The sequence below is a fragment of the Rhinolophus ferrumequinum genome, chromosome 26 (genome assembly GCF_004115265.2).
Source record: "Rhinolophus ferrumequinum isolate MPI-CBG mRhiFer1 chromosome 26, mRhiFer1_v1.p, whole genome shotgun sequence".
NCBI classification, from domain to species: Eukaryota; Metazoa; Chordata; class Mammalia; order Chiroptera; family Rhinolophidae; genus Rhinolophus; species Rhinolophus ferrumequinum.
The window spans coordinates 744,328-765,624 of NC_046309.1; the positions used below are offsets into that span (position 1 = coordinate 744,328).

A 21,297-nucleotide genomic window follows, 5' to 3' on the forward strand; every position below is an offset into this window, starting at 1 on the left:
CTTAACATTACATATTTAAACAATTGTCAAAACTTACTACGTTGCCAGCATTCATGCACAACTAGAAAACATCCTCAATTTATATTAAATCAGAAATGTATTACCATTAATGCATTAATATCTTTCATTACTAAATACTGAAAACAACTGAAATTATTTTGGTGAAGAGTCGTCTGGCAATGCTAACTTCACAGCAGGCTGACACCACTTGGCTCACGTCTTAGACACAATGGAAAGCAGGTCCGTGCTGGTGTTAGTGTACGGAAGTCACGACCACCTTAGGTTACGATTAAGAACAAAGCAAAGTGCATACAGAGATTTACAACAATTTTAAAGACAAAAAAAATGGTCCTATCATGTGGTCCCAACAATAAATCAAACGTCTATGACAACAGGGCTCCGAGCTGGGTATAAATACTTTAAATCAGGTATGTTATACTGAAAGTCGAGTTCGTCTGAAATCTTCACAAACTGTTCCTGTTAGTCCTCACAGGGCGTTACAGCTAACACCTCTGTTACGCGCGTGCGTTGTTACTTGTTATCCAAGCGAAGCAGCTGCTCCTTACCATTTATCGTTAAGGACTTTAACTGGCCGTCTTCTTCAACTTCCACTCTTTCTTGACCATTCTCGACAATTCTGGAGAATAAAACGCATTTTAGAACTTGTTTTTGAAGTAAACGTATGTGTAAATGTATGTGCATATTTCAAAGGACGTAACTGCCATAGATACACATGAATCATGGATTTTGAGGCTGAAAAGCAGAGCTGAAGCCAACCTGTTGACAATAAATCTTTCTTCAAATGGATTTATTCTGACAGTAGGTTTCGTCCCAAGTACACTATAGATGAACACGAAATACATGCACATACTAGTAATCGAAATGCTCGGGGTTTTACTGTTGCCAGTTTTCCCTTTACCGTTCTAACAGTGCCAGCAAAATTTATTACTCATTATTGTACTGCTGTGTACTTAAAAAAGGCTCTAAATAAAATTACTTCTAATAGTTAACATTAAGCGAAGATTTAAAAACCTAAGTCCTAATTCAGATGCAATGGGGCAGGCGCGTATGGTCAGGTGTGCACAGCACATCCACTTCACACTGGGGATGGGGGCGCCAGTAACAGTGACTGGCTCACTGCACCATGAAATACAGAGCCCACTGTTACCTCTTTGTGGTGATTTTTCTGCCGTTAACCATCTTCGTGGACGTTGATATGGATTTGAAGTTGCCCATCCCACTCCCACCAAACGCCGTGGAAGAGAATGAAGTGAGGCCCCCATGACCCAGTGACCCGAAGGAAGTGAACCCTGTGGGAGAAGGGGACAAGGAGATTAGAGACTCGCAGGTCCAGTACTTCGTGCACAACTCTGAGACGGACATCTCCTGTCAGCCGTGTGGTCTGTGCGCACAGAAAGGGGCCCAAGCCTGGCGCGGCCACCAAGACAGCTGTGGCAGAGCCATGGTGGCGCGGGGCAGAAGCCAGGCCCTGAACCCAGGGAGCAGAGGGACGGCGCCTGCACGTCAGTCACCTTCTGTCTCCGCTTACACTGAGCTCGCTGGACCTCAGTGGCATGTCAGCCTATTTATAAGTGATCGACCTGGCACCATGCACCACGGAGACACTGGGCTGGCACCGTGCTTCTGTATCTCACGGGAACAGCGACGTCAACCAACCCCAGGATGGCAAGCCCAACCTGCTGACCCTCCTTGCAACGTGACCACAGGGGATAAAAATCTGCAGTAACAATCTAATATAGGGCTCTCCAGCTCAAGGACACCGCTCTAAACTCCATGGTAATCACACCTCGGACATTCCAAACCTGATTTCTACGAGTCACACGAACATAAACTCTGACAAGCGGCTGCTTTCCTTGTGCACAAATACCCCATGCTCCCTAAGCACAAGTCCGCCATCTAGGCCTAATACTGTCTAGAGCCAGTGATGTCCAAAACAAACAGAATGAGAGCAAATGTCATTTTAAACTCTCTCATGCTCATGGCCGCACTGAAAAAAGGAACTGGCAAAACTGATCTGAACAATACACTTTAGTCCAGAATACCCATGATAGTGCCGCATACAATAGAGAACCTTTCACAGCAGCTATGCTTCCTTGCAGAATCAGTCCCTGAAACCCACCGTGTATGTCACAGCTGTAACACGTCTCCCTGAGGACCGGCCCTATCGCCAGTGCTCAGCGGCGACAGGGAGCTGCGGCCACCACACAGACAGCATAGGTCCAGAGTGAGCCTGGAGCCACGTGACACTTTACAGGCTCCTCAGGGTGAGGGAGGCCTGCATCCCACACACACACCTCACGCCAGCCACACACTTCTTAAATGAAGTACTATTTTGGTATTTTTAACCAGCTGTCTTTTACTCTCCCTTAAACTCTAGCATATTACTGTTAGCGTTTTAAGACGTGGTTATCTAAGGAGAGGCTTTGTGGGAGAAAAGTACATCTAAAATTGTGGTTTCTATTGAAATCCAATCAAAAGGATTTTTCTAGATGTTATGAGCACATCTGAAGGGAACAACACTGAGCTGTATGCAACAGGGCAGCCTGCAGAACAAACCACTGCCATTTCTAACCATGCACCATTTAAAATAAAAACGGCATCAGAAAAATCAAGCTGCAAACATGAGATTCTAATTCTCTGGGTAAACACACAACTCTGTCGTGCCATGTGCACGCCCCAGGAGTTGGTAAGTGTCTTTGCACAGACCACGGCCCACTGCTCGTGTGCTGGGCGTTCACCACCGATCCCACTTCCCCCAGGGGCGCAGCCTGGCCAGGGTCACAGAACACGGCTGTGCTACAGCCCCACCTTCTGAGGCCATCAACCCGGACTCTCTTTGGACACAGCCTCAATGTGTGTTTTACCTGCCAAGGAGATTAGATAAAACAGGATTTAGTAAGATTGTCTAAGTGGCATACTTTGCAGTTATTTACCAAAAAACACATTCCTCCTTTCAACTAGGAACTTCACTTGTTTAATAGTAAGAGTAAATGGCTTTTAACGTGTAACGTCCTTCAGAAGGTTTGAAACACTGCAGGTAAGCACAGATTTTTACACATAACAAATACTGGCACACCTAACGGCTGCTGCACCAGGACACACACGCAGGCTGCCCAACTGCATGGCGAGTCTGGCTGCAGCAACTGACCTGTTCTGATCCCCGAGATTAAATCAAAGGACTTGATACCTGTATCAAAAGAAGGAAACCCTCCTCCAAACGACGGGAACCCAGTGAAGGCGGAGAAGAATGACCCTGTGCCTCGGCTCCTGCTCCCACGGGGGCCCCTCCGGTTGCCAAAGAAGTCCTCGAATGGGTCGTCTGAAAACAAACATGCATTTTATAAAATGTTTTTTGTGGTTTTTTTTCACTTGTTTTTTTAAGTGTGTTTTTCCAGGACCCATCAGTCAAGTAGTTGTTTCCATCTAGTTGTGGAGGGCACAGCTCACAGTGGCCCATGTGGGGATCGATCCAGCAACCCTGGTGTTACAAGCATCATGCTCCAACCCACTGGGCTAACCAGCCGCCCACGTAAAATCTTTATTCACCTTTATTTTTTCATGGGAGAGCTGCAATAAGGGAAAACGGGTTAGTGCCCATTAAGAACAAAAACTTACCACAAAGTTATACTAATGTAACATATCTACAGATACGCTGGAAAGTCCATCTACCCAGGAGTCTCACTCCCTCGTTTAATTCAACTAAAGACAAGGCTCATTAGGGACTAAACCCCCAGACTGCTGGCAGACCATTCATGCACGCTTCCAATCAGGATAGGGCGCCGTTTCAATACAGCCTTTTACTGCGAGTTCGGGTAGATGTTGTCCCAGCGCCACCCTTGGAAAGGCTGAGCTGGGCTGGTTCTCACTTAGGTTCTTAGGAAGCTGTATTCCATGCAGTCTAGGCTGCCTTCTCCAACGTTAATTCAGAGATGAACAAAAATGGATTATAACATATATTTATACCAGAATGTTACAGCAAGGGAACAGAATTTAATAGCTGGTGATTAATAGCTCCGTCCATGGATATTTGAGAATTCCTTTTAACTTTTCTGAAAATTTGACATCTCAAAGAACTTTTTGAAGGTTCAGTGGACGTCCAGTATGAATAAATGTTAACTTCAGGAGTAACACTGTGCTCTAGTTTCATAACAATTACTAACAAGTAGGTAGGAGTCAGTACTGCTACTGGAGATACCAAAATGCTCCTGAAAATAAAAATAAGATTAGCCCTGACAGTTAAGGGCTTTTTTTTTTTTTGGTTATCAATGAGCATTTACTGAAAATATACAAACTTTTTAGAAATTTTATTGAGGTTGTATGAAATTAATCAGTGCTGTATTTTTGCAGGGAAATGGGAATTCTGTGAGAAACACAGAAGGAATCCTGACGGATGGTAAGACAGAAATGAACGCCGCAGAAGGAGAAAAGCAGCCCCTAACACAGACTGCAGAATCAGCATGGTGTACTTTTAAGACAGGCCAGGAGTGATGAAGCAGGGAGTTAAGAAGCCACCTGAGCAGGAAAAGATGACGACAGAGTGAACGCGAGGGAACATGTGGTGAGCACTGAAGCCGGGTAGAACCTGAGATTCGGATGCAACCCGGATTCGTACGCAGCACGCCGACACGCAGCACCTCGCTGAACTCTGAAACGTCCGAAAAGATGGCAAAAGTAAGTGTGCCTGGTCCCTGGCCTCCAGGGGTGATGAATGGCTGCCAGCCACGCCAGGGCAGCTGAGAATGGAGGCGGGAACACAGAGGAGAGCTATTCCTAATGAAAACCTGTCAGTCAGCTTCATCTACTGCTCAGCGCAGGCCTGGAAAAGGAAGGATCCACTTGACTACCCTGGAGCTCCCTGATGGCTTGTGCAAGTTCTAGAAAGGACAAAGCGCTGGAGGAAGGAATGTGCAATCATGAGGCAGCCCCCTGGTGGGTGGGCAGCGGGGGGTGTCAGTCAAAAAGATAATGGAGGAGGGGGGCTATTGTCTGCAAGAAGGTAGTTAGCCCCCAAATTTCACAGAGTTCGCAACTTAGTTCCCACATTCCACAGTAAATGCCACCCTTTAAAATTTTTTAAGAAATGCATTTATAAGCTACTTGGTAAACCAGGGCTTCCAAGTCCCAATACCATATTGAGAAATATGAACAGGAGAAAAGACTTAATCGTAAACTTTATCTAAAGCTAGTAACATTTTGCGGGTGTCTCCAGACTTCAACCTATTCAAATAACATCCACGCACCTAGTAAGTCCCCTCTTAGCTTGTTCCCACGGCCTCCACACCCAGCCTCCACACCCGCGTGCCAGTCAGGTGTGAGTAACGCGCTCACCGCCCACCAATGACCACCGCAGTTCAGAAATGGATCATTCCAGCGAAACCCACACGGTGTAACAATTCTCTCCCTCAGCCCTAAGCAGCCCAATCACGAAGGACTCAGAGGAGCAGCTTCAGTCTTTTCCTCCCCAGACGTGAATCCCTTGTATCACTGCTATAAAGACTGGCTGTAATGCCTTTCGGTTCCTACAGCAACTAAATCCTTCAATGTTATTTGCAAGTCTTTTGAGTGCAACTTAAACCAGCGTCTGTGTGACACCACAATTAAGCAAGTAGTTCTAAAATGTTCATACGCTAAGCTAAATGAACACTTTCATCATATAAAAACATCTTCTTTAGAAGCTACTTTAAAAATTGGTTTAGAAATATGAGAGTAAGGCCAGTGGCTTTTCAAATTATGTTTTCTTGTATCATTTTTAAAAAATCTATCTTGCTTATTTTTCTGTTGATATTATGGGACCTAAACATGACTTTCTGCAATTCAGAAATTCACTCAATTTTAATGTATAATTTCAACTATTAGAGATCACAAAAGTTAACTGTGAAAATGAAAAGGTCCTACTTAAAATAGCCATAGTGACACTAACAGATTTTTTTTTGGTCATGCTTTTGTGTTAAAAAGTTGACACTGTTGAGACTAGAAAAATCCTTAGTAAGAGCCTCCTAACACTGGCTATTACTGGTTTTTGCTCTTTTTAAAAGCAACTTGGGAATACATATCATGAGCTTCTACAATTGCATCTGAAATACAATTTTCAAAAATTGCATTTCAACTAAATGCAATTTTTAAAAACCCTTCAAACCCAGCAATTCTACTTCAGGAAAACCAACTCATCTCCAACATGGAAATAACTCACTACACCAAGAGTGTGTAAAAATTGAAAATAACCTCATTTTCCAATACAGGAGGAGGTAAGTACAAGGAGAAGATGTTAGATGCATGTTGTTACAGGTCACAGAATTTAAGCTTCAGAAGAAGGCAGAACACAAAGTACGAGGACACTTCACAATGGTACTGCCTGAAAACTGTTACCAGTGGGGCTTTTAACTGGAGGCAAAACAGGTTTTCCCCATCTCCTTTCACCTCGTTTCTGTCTTCCAAATTCTTATACTGCGAGTGCATTTTGTATTATTTTTGAGATTGAAGGATAAACATTACATGTATATTTCAGAAGTAAATTTTAGTTAAAACATGTGAACATAACCAAATGTGCCACCAAACCCTTTCCCTCCCCCACCAGCTGAGGGCCAAAGGAGAGGAGGTGGTAGGTCCCACACCCAGCTACGACCGCGTGGCTGTCACACACCAAGGACTCTGATCCCCGTGAGTGTCTCCTCCTGAGTCTGTGGTGCAGGTGGTCTGTGCACAGATCTGTAGTATTACGCAAACATCTGTTTGCCTTTCTCTCCCCCTTACTTTACACAAAGTCCCGTAAGAGCTTTGTATCACAGCGTCTCACCTGTGGGGGATCAAGGAGAAGACTGGAGTCTAGGCCGTCACCTCCTATCTGGGGAAGGGTTAGTGACAGCTGTCAGGCAGGATGACGACCTTGCTACTGTCTTTCGTTGGAGGTTATGTACCCTGTAAGGAGATGATGAGCATGGACTCCCAGGTGACAAGTGGCACACTTGGGATGGGTAATTTTATGTGACAAGTTGAAGGGGCGACAGGGTGCCGACATTTGGTCAAACATGACTCTGGGTGTGTCTGATGGTGTTTTCGGATGAAGTTAACACTTAGATCAAGAGACTGAACAGAGCCGACTGGCCTCCCTGTGTGCGGGCTTCATCCAATCAGCAGACAGGCCGGCCGGCCGGCCCTCCACCGAGTAAAAGTGAATTCTCCTGCCTCCCGGCTTTCTACCTGGACACGGGCTCTTCAAGCCTGCTGGCCTTCGGACTGGAACTGGGTATCAGCTCTGCAGACTGTACGTGTCAGGCAGTCTCCATAATCCAGTGAGCCAATTCCTTACACTAAATTTCTTCAGAATCAGAGAGAGAAATAGATACAGTCCCCGCCAGTTCTCTCTGGAGAACCCTAATACAGATTTTAGAAAACAAAAGGATGTATCCTGCACCATTTCATAAGTGTCTTGAGGAAGATCTTTATACCTTAACACAACTTCGTCTCCTGAGACACCAACTTACTTGAAACACATGTCTGTATTATGACTTGTCTCTTTCATTTCTGTGTTTTGTGCATTGTGTAGCAAACATATCTTTAAAACTTCATAAGATCCTGCTCTTTGCTCAACTATAGTTTCAAAGTGAAATGACACCGCAACCCTCCGAACAGGGAAGCACTTGCAATCCATAGACTCGATGAGCTCTGACAACTAACCCCAAATACCAAAAAAGGCATCACCACCACTTTGCCTGCTGAGTCATGGAGACACCAGAGTAAATGACAGCCCAGACGAGGAACTTACCGAAGAAGTCGAATGAAAACGGGTCCCTTCCACCGAAAAATTCCCTGAAGACGTCATCTGGGTTCCGGAATGTGAAGCCAAACTCAAAAGGCCCGTCAAAATGAGTTCCACCTACAGGAGCCAAGCACAGCCTTAGGTAGGAATTCTCGTGTTTAGCACGCAAACAATCATGCCTCTAGAACAAGAGACACCCTGACCTAAGAAAAGAAGGTATTTCCCCAGCCCGAGCATGTGCCTGCGCGGCCTGAAGCTTCAGAGCTGTGCGCCTGGACTTGACCGGCACGCGTGGACTGCAGCGTGCAGGGTACCGCCACAGCACCTGCCTCGTCACTACTGTCTTAGCACGGCACAGTGGGTCACTGGCACTAGCAGCACCCCTATTTTATTTTCTGTTATGTCACTTCATGTAAACCAAGCCTACGAACAGCTGCTCACACTTGTCTGTGGTCTGTCTGGGGTATTCTTTCCAAACGCCCACTGAGGGGCTGGTGGGACAGCAGATCATTACAGGAACTTTTTATCAGAAACACATGTTCAGGCCTCACCACCCCAGGTAGTTATTTCAGTTTTTCTAGAATCTGTTTGTTAAAGGATATTTTGACATAATACCAGGTACTGATCTAGGGGTACAAACTCACAATGTTATTTTAAGATTGTAAATTATTTCCTATCTACCAATCAACATAAAATTTCTACTCTAAAAAACAAAAGATTTTTGGTAGGTTTTTCAAATGCTGTCCATCTCTCCTTCCTCTCCCCAATTCAGCCTGTTTTCAGGCCTGCATTTGTATTGCCTAATACCCTACTGTCCAAGAGCTAACGAATTCAACCCCCATCAAGACCTCATTGCCCAAGCCTCATCACGGGAGGCACCGGGGCATAAAGAAAACTCCATTGACATACCTCCGCCTCCACCGTTTAATCCTTCTTTGCCGTATTTGTCATAGATGTCCCGTTTTTTAGCTATAAATTCAAGAAGAAAAATCAGTAACGACTAAATTCTTTTCCCCTCAAAATTCAATGAAGTACTCCCAAAGTTGTAAATCAAAGACCAATGCAGTTCTCAATTCTCACAATTCATTTAAAGAGTTAGGCTTACCACTTTAAATGAAAAGGCAGAGAGGGGAAACCTAAATATCTCTCCTTAAAAACAACTCATAAAAATATTTATGTATTATGAAGTTTAAAATGTGATTACAAACATTGAAATATTTATTTCGTTCTCCTGCCCAGAGCCCAGGCCTGCTACATTAAAATCGCATCACAAAGTGCATCTTCTTCCTACAAAGTCCAACTGGGCAAGAGGTCTGTGGCCCGAAGACACCAGGACAGGGCCCCGGTGAGGACAGAAAGGGCCAGGCCCGCGCCTACAGGCTCAGGCCCTGCTGGGAGACAGCCCCACCTAGCCGTCAGGACAGCTTTCCTGTCCTTTCACCACTTGCGGCCTAGAATAAAAAGAACTACAATGCAGCCCTGTTTAGACTGGTAGGTTCTTTTGATAAAAAAATCACGTGTTCCCCCAGAATCTCATGTTCTACAAAACTGTGCAAAGGACAGGGGTTATCGGGGAAAGGGCATGAAAGCAAATGCCTCCTAACCAGTTTCTGCTGACCAGAACTGGGTAAGAACAGTAACTGTACCTGAGACGGGAGCTCCCAACAGCCCAGCTGGGGCCGAAGGCTGCACGAGAGACCAGGAGAAACATGCGCTCCCTCACAAGCAAAGGTGAGGACAACGTCTATGGGAGCTTCAAGGTTCTTTCTGCCACATCTCAAATCTGGGTTTAGTACTGTTTTTCTAATGTCCTGGTCGACGTGACCCACCAAACGGGGAGTACTAGGCGGGCACACAAACAACAAGATAGCGGTCCCACGGTGTTTGGCCTCGGTCCAGCTCAGAGCCGACCGGCGGTTTAAGAGCCTAGGTGCTGCATTTCAGTAAGACTGCAGGTGTCGGTGTGTATGTGCTTTCATAAACAACAGAAGCTACTTGCGAAATAAGATGTCCGGGCCCACCTTTAAAATAAGGGTGTGGGGGCTGGTTACTAGATAAAACCAGGGTGGTCATGTGTTAACTCCTGGCATGGGGTGATGGTTAAAAATCAAGAATGTCTTTCACCAGTGACCCCGACCCTACGGAGACACCCTGCGACTGGGAGCAGGCGCCCACTCCGAGGGCGGTGAAGCAGCCCCTGCCCTTTCAAACACCTCTGCCCTGACCCACACCAGGTCGCCCCGCACTGCCTCCTGGCAGGGAGCTGCCGGCAGGGGCCCAGTTTTCGGACGAAGTGCCACACTGTCCTCGTCCCGGAACCCACGCATAAGTCTCCTCTTCCCCAAGACCTGCGGAGGGCACTGCTAACCGCCAGCTTCTGCTAATTCAGGAAAGGAAGCCAATGCCTCTGGCCTTCGCTCGCATCCAGTATCTGTCCTCTCGACCTGGGCTGAGGAAACCCACCTGCGAGTCTCAGTCGCAGCTGTACGCATGACTCCTCACCTCCTCACACGAGGCAGGGTCCTCCGGAGCAGTGAAAAGCACTGGATTAGCTAGCTCGTTTCAAGGGCAATGGACCTGGGGGGTCATTACAGCCCTAACACGGGCGCCCCCCACCCCGGCACAGCGAGTGACCCAGAGGTTCCCAGGACCTCCTCTGTGCTGTCAGCCCCCAGACCAGGGGGTCAGCACTCTCTGAAACAGCCATCCTGGGAGAAGTCACTAGAAACCAGGGAGCTCGCAGCACTCACGGCTAATTGTATCAAGCAACCGCCAGGAACACGGGAGTCAGATCTTCACAAGAGAAGTCAGACTGTGCTCGGCGCTGACAGCAGCTCCGCCCACCCCGCGCCCGGGCAAGCACTACTCACCATCTGACAGCACCTCATACGCCTCAGCGACTTGTTTGAATTTTCTCTCTGCTTCTTCTTTATTCTCAGGATTTTTATCTGGATGCCACTTCAGTGCCAGTTTCCGGTATCTTGAAAAGAGTAAAAGGGTATTGATCACAACCAAAATCCCAAAATCCAATGGGCTCTGGAACATAATTGGGCAAGAAACGGCTTCAGAGCTGCAAACTAGTGGGGTTAACATTGGTTCCAATGATCAAACCTCCCTCCCTCACTCTTCCCCCCAATGAAATCAACAAGTCCTAAAACCTAGAGCACATGACACAACCAACCTGCAGAGGTGGAAAAGGTTAATAAACGCCTGAGGCCCGGTGTGCAGTGCGAGCTCAGAGGCTGAGCAGCGGGATGCAGGAGCCTGCTCACTGAGCAGGACACTGAGGGACACAGGGGGCTCACCCCCGCATGTCCTCACAGCCCATCACTCCACATGACAGCATGGCAAAGGGGGGCCATCTCGGCCACAGGATGCCAAGAGTTCCATGTCTTTCCTCAAACCTCCCCTTCTGGGTTCCAGATTCTGTGACCAAGGTTCCAATGAACACAATCACATGCTTTGGAAATACGAAAACCCCTCTTCTAATTAACTAAACAAAAGCAGCCTGCATTTAACAATAGAGGGGACACTGAATGGTCAGGGGGATGGCCCTTAAAATCTCAGACTAGAATAAGAACCGGCCAGTCCTCTTAACAGTTGGCTGCTGTGGTTCACCTTAGTTTCAGCATTTTAATCGCAACCTCAGCCTGACTGACTAAAATCTGATTAAAGCTGGGACCTGTAATGGGAAAAGAGCACAATCCTCGCACAGCACTGTGGACCTGAACATGTACTCGCAGAGCCAAACCCGAGAGCACAAATCCTCCACAGAAAATGACAGACCACACAGAAGACGAGGACAAAGAGCTGGCTTCCAGGAGCGCGCCGGTCCTAGGGTGCACGCACACCCGGGCAGTGTGCACATGCTTGTGAAAGACGAGCACTGGGATTCTCACCGTAACAGGGTAAGTGGCCAATGTCTGCCAACCTTGACCTTCAGCCTTTGCACTGGCACTTTAATTGGCACCAGGGAGTGAAGACCAGCACTCAGAGGCCGGGGACTCAAACACAGGGCGTGCCCTCAGGAGGAAGGAGGGGATGGCCACATACCTTTAGCCCTCAAAGCACTTTCCCTGGTCATTGCACACAAAAAAGGCCAGAGTCTACCAGATGGACTGTTGTAAGGACATGCACCACCCCGGCTGCCGTTTTGCTCATTAAACATAAATCAGGCCAAATCTAGTCTGTCAAGTCACCCAGCTGCACCCACAACGGGAAAATCTTCCTTTTGAAGCAGCAGCACTTTCTAACTCCGTACCTCAGAGTCACCCTGGAGACACTGAGCCACCCACGTCCTGCAGGTAACCACACCGGCCACCTGGTAACTGCTCCTGAAGTAAGAAGGCATGTTTTCCCTGTTACTAAGCACTGTGCACCTCGGCTGTTTATGCAGCAGTCACCATCTCCTACTGCACACGGCTAGTGCTGGCTGTGAACTGGGACTGACAGTAACCCACAGCCCACTGGTGACTCAGCCCGCTGGCCCCGCCTCCTCCGTGTCCTGGCCCAGCTCTGAGCTGGGACACAGGGAGGAAGTCCCATAAGCAGCTTCAGGTAGGCCCAGCATGCAGTCAAGCTGCTGTTAGTTTAGCACTGAAATGAATTGTTTGGTTCAAAATCCCTTCATTTCCATCTGCAGACCTACTAAGTTTAGTAGCACAGACTTCACTGTGTATTTAAAAAGTTGGCTCCGACAATACAAACGGAAACCTAAATCCCGATTACTGCAGGCTTCCTGAGGAGTCGCCTGTCTAGCTACACTAACGATCGGTAACATCTATCTCATGACGTTTTTTGCTATACAGTAACATCAAATGAATGAAATAGATTCAGTTCACCGTTGACAGCCGCCTGTAGCCCAAGACTTATCCCTCTGATGGACCGGGCCCTGGTCACAAAGGTACAGGTAGCACAACTGAATGTGCCAGAGGGGTCTAACAGGCTGGGGTCACCCTGGCGGGGATTTTCAGGCACCCCACCAAGGACGTAAGTGCTCCATACCCTACCCTACGAGTGCCAGGCCAACCGCATTTCCAAGTCCAATGGCCGGCCCTTTGGGATCTCTTCACATCCTAAGTTTGATCTCCTTCCAGCAGAAACAATCCACTGCCCCAAGGCAAAGGAGGAAACCATGTGACCATATCCCCAGTGACAAGTGGCAGGCTGGGCTGAGGTCTGAGAAGACAAAAGCTAACCTGTTCGGTTAAGCTGGGCATTCAAACAAAGACTGTTCTACTCCACTGGATGCACTTTAATGGGCAACACAACGAGGAGACTTCCAATGCCCAGCGCCAACGGCCGACTTCCTACCCGGAAACGCGGTACTTACGCCTTTTTGATGTCCTCGGCTGAGGCGTGTCTCTGCACGCCCAGGACTTCATAGTAATCCACCATGTTTTAACTGCTGTTGGAACGGCTCCTGCAATTAGAAAACCACGGTCAATGACAACACTGCCAAGGTCAGGGCCGTGTGGGTGGGAACAGAGCAGGAGACGGAGGGGGACGTCAGCACCAACCAGTAGCCTGTCAGGCCGGGGCCTGGTCTGGGACTGATTACAAGATTCATGTCCTCAGACCCTTCTTGATACAGGAGAAAAGCTCTGAAACAGCCTAACGATAACGCAACTAAACGGAACCAGCAGGTAACTAAGACAGGCCCTCTGCGAGCAGCCTGCACTCTGGACACAGCCATGCTTGGGGGGCTTCAGCTACTTCCTTCATTCAGTCCTCAGGAGACTTCCTTCATTCAGGCCTTCCTTCATTCAGGCCCCTACTGGGCCAGACAGTAGGCAAGACGGGGGCCCCCGGGAGGGAAAGCGGAGCGCGGAACCACAGGCACCTCGGCCTCCCCTGGCCCCAGAGGACAAGAAGAGCCGGCTTCGACTAGGGGCTGTGCTGTCCCTCACCCTGCCCAGCACTAAGTGGCTGCTTGGTCTCCCCCGACCATGCCTTCAGTGCCCGCCCGAGACTGCGCTCCCTCAGGGTCACGGAGGCACTTCACGGGGCAGGACAGGGAACACTGTCCACGCCCACCAAACAGGACGTACACACGTGCCGCTTCTCTAAGATGCATGCAGTCTAATGAATGTACTTTTTTAATTTGACTGGTTATATCCCTTTACTAAGTAACCAAACACTTACATACAACAGGCCTACTCCACACAACACCAAGTAACTTCACCCAGAGTTTTTCTGTGAAGCCACTGTGCCCAAAACTGAAACGAGGCTTCCCGCAGCCTTCCCAGAAACTCTAGTTCAGATTTTCAAAAGAAATGTTCTGATTATAAACGAAGACACGAGGCCGTAAGCTGTGTGAGGCCCATGTTGCTGAGGCTGAATATGTCGGGGGTTAAACAACGCCACAGCTAAGAACTGCTCCATTTCTCAAAACAAGACGCACAGTTGCATTGTTTCTCCTTTCCTGTGTGCGGAGCAGCCCACGATAAGCTCAGCGTGAGTGTGCACAGGCCCTCCCCCATCGCGTAAGATGGGCTCCGTGTGAAGGTCCCAGGGACCAGTCTGGGGCCCCAACACGAGAAGTAACTCAGACACCACAGGATGGACCAAAACAGAACCCGCCCCCACCCCCACCTCAAGATAACCTAGACATGTCAGACACGATCCAACACACACATTGAAAAGACAGCTAGCTGAGCTCCGAGGAAAGAGGCTCCAGTGCCAGAAACAAGTGGTAAATTAGGCCAAGAGGGGCTGGTGATCAGATATGGGGGGGCGGGGAGGGAGAACGGGACCCTGGAGATTTCGGCTCCCCCAGGAGGGTCAAGAAAAACTCTTTCCACTGAACTGCAAACGAGGGAAAGAGGCCGCTCTGAGAACATGAAGCCCTGAGCCTCAGACACATAGAACGGAGCGTCATCACCTTCGTTAGCCTGCAACGCTCTCCTCAAAATCTCAAACAGGACCCCAGGATGGTGAACAAACAAAGCAGCACTGGAGAAGTAAGTATTGCTACAATCCAGGTCACAAAGATTCCAAGATTCCAGCAGAAGACATAACCCCTGCTGAGGAGAGCTGACAATGAAAGTCTAATATAAGGAAAGCATCGGAAGAGTAAGAGTTAGAACACCTCCGAGAATCGAAAATAAGAACAACCTGAAAGGAAGCATGTGATTAAGTATTCATAAAATAATCGGGAACCACACTGGGTGTGTTTGTGGGGGGCAACCTGCTGGTCTGAAAAGGACCCCAAAATACTGAGATTATTATTGACATAGCCAAGGGGATTTAAAAGCACATTAGACAGAACTAAAGAGTCGGCGATACGGGGCTAGAGCTGAGGAAGTGATCCAGGAAAGTGCATGGAACAGAGGGAAAAAGTAAAACAGACGACCAGGAGGCCAAGACCAAAAGGAACTGGGGGCTCCTCATCTCGAGGCTGGACGGCACCTGGATGGACGGCACTGATTAGGTCCCAGGTGCACAGCACGGTGCGCGGTCATGAGGCAATGCCATTCACACAGCCACCACCTCACATACACAGTTTCTTCTGAGCGCTGAGAACACCCGAGATCTCCTCTCAGCAAACTTCGAGCAGATGGTAATCAGGAACCACAGTCCACATGCTGCCCACTAAGAAGTTAGGTCTGTGCCCTTTGACAGACATCTCCCCATTTCCCCTCCTAAACCCCAGGTAACAACTCTTCTGTTTCTTGCTGTGAGCTCGACCCACAGTACGTGAGATTATGCAGTATGTGTCTGGCTTATTTCGCTTAACATGAATCCTCTAAGTTCATCCACGTTCTCCCAAAAGGAAATGGCAGGATTTCCTTCTTTTTTAAGGCTGAATAATAAAACACTCCAACCTACAGGGTCAACTCACTTTCAGGCCCTCGCGCATCTGGGAGTCACGCAGAGCTCCAGGGCACTGTCGGGGTGGCAGGAAGGACAGCAGGCACACTGCAAAAACTAAGGACAAACACTAGCTGACAAGCAAGGTGAGGGAGGCACTAGACTAAGCCAGCTGTCAGAGGACAAACAGCGCAGGCCCTCAGTACAGCGCCGTGGCCAGAAGGCCACCTCAGTGCAGAATGGTCACCGGGATGGGGGTGGGGACCACTACTAGGGAGACGCTGGTCCAAAGGCACAGGCTGGCAGTTACAAGAGGAACGTGCTCTGGGCTCTAACGTACGTCCGTCACGGGGACTCATCGATAGTACTATATTTATACTTAGAGCTGCCAAGAGACCACATCTAAATGTTCTCACCGCAAAAAAAGAATTTTGTGATAATTCTAAGTTTCTACAAATTAATTCACTTAACTCAAATACTTCAATAAACACTAACTATAAAGATTAATCTAAAAGCAAATTGTTTTGTTTTTCAGCTTTATTGAGATACACTGGACACCTAACACTGTGTAGGTTTAAGGTGTACATCACACACCTTAATTTTGCTAAAACTAAAACTACAGTGGTACCTCAGTTTTCGAACATAATCCGTTCTGGAAGACAGTTTGAGTTTTGAAATGTTCGAAAACCAAGGCACGGTTTCCCAATAGAAAGTAATGCAAAATGTATTAATCCGTTCCAGACCTTTAAAATCAACGCCTAAAATTGCAAATTTAGCATGAATTCTACTATCTAATGATACCATAGATCCATAAAATTTACGGCGTTCGTAAACCAAAATGGTTGTCAACGGAGACGTTCGAAAACCAAGGTACCACTGTACATTGTTTCCAAGAGATACAAATTCAAACTCACAGCACAAGAGCGCTGGCAAACACTGAGACACCTCCTGCAGCAACGAGACTCAGGAAGGTCACGCTGGAACATGAGCTGAGCGTTTCCGGAAACAATGACTTCACAGGGATAAAAGAACCTGAACCTGACATGGCCTTCAAAACATCCCACTCAAAGGGCATTGCGGGGTAAAAAGGAAACATTCCGGACGCCAGGGACGCGGTGGGAGGCAGTTGCTGTTTAATTTCTGTTGTTCAGTTTCAATGTCAAAGGCTAAAGACCTCGGGGACATGGCTGGCGGTGACGGACACACTGCCTGGGGATGTGCTGAACGCCACTGTGCACCTGACACGGTGGTCAGCAGGGGCCAGTTCATGTGGGGGGAAAACTAAGTGGAGATTTGTGAGTTTGAGACATTATGTTTATGTACATTGAAACTTTTGCCACTTACATGTTGTTATAAATAAAAGCATTTTAAAAGATACATCCGCAATCATATCATTAAGCAGAGAAGTTAAGCTTCTAAGATTTGAGCATTTATTATAAGAAACTTGATGTAACAGACGTAAAGTAGGGCCCTGCAGTAACCATTAGAAACACAGGTCCTTACCAAGCACATAGACCCGGACTGAAACACCGAAGGGTATTGGAATACTGACAAAAACAGTGGAAACAAACAGAAAACAATCTCACAAAATCACAAAGAAACAACTGTGGAAACAAAGCTGTTTTTCAAGAAAACCTTGGGTTGCAGAGAGATCATAAAGGAGATTAGGATATATTTACATGTACATGAACTACACATCACAAAAGGACATATAACCTCCAATACAGTAATAAAAGCTCTAAACGTCAGAAGGTAAGAAGACACTACAAGAACAGACTACACGAGTTGCCATTTAAAATATCTAAGTATGTGTTTTTCTCAGTAAAAGTCCCAGAACTTTTTTTAAATTACAAATTGGGGGGAGAAATGATATGGTTACTGCTTTCCTGTAATTCCTCCAGCCTAACATTAAAATCCAATTCGCTGTGACAGACACATAACAAAGCAAAGACAACACAGTATTAACTGGAAGATGGACCTGTGGGACATGGTGTTCACTGTCCTGTGTACTTCGACTGTTCACCATAAAATATTAGGGAAATTGTTTTAAATGCAATCAGTTACAAGACATGACAGTGAGCACCCAATGATAAAAGGGTCCCTCACTGGTCGCCAGTGAGGGCATGGAGTCCAGCCTGGAAATCACTATCCCCAGAAGGCGCCGAGCCTGGCGACCAAGAGGGTACAGCAATCTGAAATCCTCAGGCACCAAACAGCTGACCAGCGACCACCCTGACCACCCCACAGCGACAGGAGCAGCCGAGAGGCGCAGGGCAACCAGCACCCCTTCAGCTCTACTCAAAGGCTGAGAACTGTGCGGGGCTCTTCACTTCTGAGCTCCAGCTGCTGCCACGTGGCTCTGTGGGGGCATCTGAGCAGTGACAGAAGGGGGGAAACAATGCCAGCCCACTGTTCCCAACAGAACAAGGAGCGCTCTGGACGAAGCTCCTCCTTCCTAACAGTTGAACCACCTCCGCCTCAGCCACACGCGTCCCCTGCCCCTGCTCAGACAGCTGTGCAACCAACTCACAGCCCATGCGCTCAAGCCCACATGGTTGTCTTGCATTTGCAATAACGGGCGTGTTTGTGCAAACGATGACGATCATGTGGCCACCAGGTCCTCAGGCAGCTCGTGCGGCCGCATGCAAGATGGGCTGAACTAGGAGGCCAGGCCTGCCAGGCGGTGAGTGCGTGACCACTTCACCACTCCCACCCCTGGAAGATGTACCCGCCCAGGGACCGTCACCTGGACCGAGGGCCTGTATGATCGCCAGTTACAAGCACTCCATAGGTGGCCATTCCTCCTCCTCCTAAATGAAGAAAATCCCTTGAACAGAACGAGACCAACTACCTGGGGAAGAGTCCGCACCTGACTCTCTGCTGCGCCTTCTGCACACACTGTTGCTCCTCACCCCCTCCCTAGCCGTCCCGTCCAGCCCCCTCTCTAATTTAAGGTCGACAGGAAAGCCTCCCCCATCAGCATCCAACAGACAATGTCAGGGCTCGTGCTGGGACTTCTGAAAACCCCGAGCACCTGTGGACGTCCCGGGCACGGCAGGACCCTGGCTGACCCGCCATCTGCCGGCCTGCTCCCAGTAAAGTAAGACCGGGTCTTATATTAATTTTTGTTCCAAAAGGCGCATTAGAGCTGAATGTCCGGCTAGGTCTTATTTTTCAGGGAAACACGGTATCTTTACAACTCTTCTGTAAATCTAAAATGATTTAAAAATAAAACGTTGAAAAGTAAGTCAGAAAGACAAAGTACAGCCATGTCAAAAGGCCATGGGAAAAACACTGTCAGAGCACCCCAGACCAGAAGCGAATCTGAGCATAAGAATGACTGAGCACTATGATTTAAAGATATGCACGGGCAGAAGAATCAAGGATTTAGTGCTCTGCCCTTCCTGCACAAACCACATCTGTAATCAAACAGTTGAGGAGCCAACACTCTCTTTTCCAGAACTCGCTAACCCATGCAGAAGAAATGCTGGACTAGAGAACCACTGGGAGCCCACGAGGAGATTCTCCACGTGCAGGCGGGGGCAGCAGCACGCGAGGCACGTGAGGTCTGGGCCGTGGCGGTCACGGAGCCCTTGCTCTGCCTCACGGGGCACACCCCAGGGAGCAGCCCTTGGCTTTAGACAGCAGGGCATTCCCCCAGAGAACTCCCTCCCCCGGGGCCTGGTCCCTGGTACACAAGGCAGGCTGAGCTTCTGCTCCACGGGGCTGTCTGCAAACACTCAGCGGCTTTGCCTTCGTGAGCTCTTCACACTGGGCTCACACTCCATTCCATTCCTCCGCAGGTCCGCTAAGAACACAGACCCAGGCCCCGCTGAGCCGGCTCCATGGTTGCAATTTTTTCGTACGAGAATCCAACACCGCTGCTCCGGAGACAGTCAAATCGTCACCAGCGGCAGATAGCAAGGCCACCGATCTCTCCCTCTGAACTTGACCATCAGGGCCCTGTCAACTCTCCTGGGACAGCCACCGGAATTCCATGGTCACACAAACTGGCTAAGCCCCGTCTCTCTACACCTGTGGTCACGTCCTGCCTCCCGTTATTCCCTTTGTGCAACAGAGGCCCTCAGGTAAGCTGCCAGCCTGCCCACTGATGGCTACGGTGGCCCCTTGTTCCAACCAAGCAAAACCTTTTTAATACCGATTCTACCACCCACATACTCAGTCCCAGTGAAAACAGTGGTTACTGTGAGTGAACGTAATCATACAAACTTACTACGTACAAGTCACATGCCAGCTAAGGGAATAAATCAAGTTTCGACAAGACAGACATGTAAACGTAAAATTAAGTCACATACAGTGAAGACACGTGGAGTGTCGGGGAGAGAGGATGGAGAGGAGGCACGCAGAGCTTGAAAGAACACTGCCATGCACAGAACCAAAAACAAAGAAGCCCCCGCTGTGCAGAGGCCGAGGCACTGCTGACGAAAGCACAATAAATGCGCACACGGCCCACGCACACGGCCCACGCGAGCAGCAGCAGGGCAGGGCCACAGTGCGCCCTCACTGGACTCAAGCCACACGACACATTCCAGAAGAACTTTAGAACGTGTTCATCAAGACTTTTGGACTACATGGCCATCCCAGGCATTACAGTAAGTCTACGTGCTATCACCACCGCAGCTGAGGAAACAGGCGCTCAAAGGAATTCCGTCAACAGTCCAAGTTTCCCTAAATTCAAAACCCAAAGCCTGATTGCAGCCCTGGCACTAGCCTATGCCATCAAGCTATGTTGGGGATGCAGGGTTCAGAAGCTCAGTGCCACAGGACATTCTTTACATCTCAATACGACCGTTTCGCTTCTTAACAAGAGCCAATAAGAAACAAATTTTAATGCAAACTCAAAAATGTGCTCTACAAAGGCAGTAAAATACAACACACCCTAAGGTCTAAAAACTGAGATCCAAATAAGGTACTGAACACCTTGAACATCCGGTAAAGCTGAAGAGTTGACTGAAGTACCACTATCTCAGCCGAGCCACAGGTTCCTTTCCCGTTGCTTCAGGGACAGAATCCACAAAAAGTTAACTGCCTTCAAATTAGGTACGACTAAACCCAGAGCATTATACAAAATAAAAGCCCACTTACACATCTGTATGAGTAATTTCCTTATAGAACTCAGTATTTCTAAGTACTTAACAGCATGTTTATAAAAATAAACGTATAGGGGCCGGCCCCGTGGCTCAGGCGGTTAGAGCTCCATGCTCCTAACTCCGAAGGCTGCCGGTTCGATTCCCACATGGGCCAGTGGGCTTTCAACCACAAGGTTGCCGGTTCAATTTCTTGAGTCCCACAAGGAATGGTGGGCAGCACCCCCTGCAACTAAGATTGAACACGGCACCTAGAGGAGCTTCCTCCCGGATGGCTCAGTTGGTTGGAGCGTGTCCTCTCAACCACAAGGTTGCCAGTTCGACTCGCGCAAGGGATGGTGGGCTGTGCCCCCTGCAACTAGAAACGGCAACTGGACCTGGAGCTGAGCTGCGCCCTCCACAACTAAGACTGAAAGGACAACAACTTGACTTGGAAAAAAGGCCTGGATGTACACACTGTTCCCCAATAAAGTCCTGTTCCCCTTCCCCAATAAAAAATAAATAAATAAATAAATAAAAATAAACGTATACACTAAACGTCCAACTGATTGTATAATAGATAATAAAAGCAGACTGAAAATTTAGAAATACTACCCAATT

At 48.2% G+C, this 21,297-nt stretch overlaps 1 protein-coding gene across 1 annotated transcript in view; it reads right to left on the bottom strand.

The window, feature by feature from the left end:
- The window catches only part of DNAJB6 (DnaJ heat shock protein family (Hsp40) member B6), a 47,409-nt gene that overhangs the window by 18,958 nt on the left and 7,154 nt on the right, over positions 1-21,297 (bottom strand). The window contains exons 2-8 of the mRNA XM_033098769.1: positions 13,110-13,199; positions 10,648-10,757; positions 8,687-8,746; positions 7,784-7,894; positions 3,209-3,340; positions 1,169-1,310; positions 567-637 (exon numbers count right to left, since the gene is read on the bottom strand). Of these exons, the coding sequence (XP_032954660.1) occupies positions 567-637; positions 1,169-1,310; positions 3,209-3,340; positions 7,784-7,894; positions 8,687-8,746; positions 10,648-10,757; positions 13,110-13,174 (691 nt within the window). The 5' untranslated portion in view covers positions 13,175-13,199. The remainder of the gene's footprint in view (positions 1-566; positions 638-1,168; positions 1,311-3,208; positions 3,341-7,783; positions 7,895-8,686; positions 8,747-10,647; positions 10,758-13,109; positions 13,200-21,297) is intronic.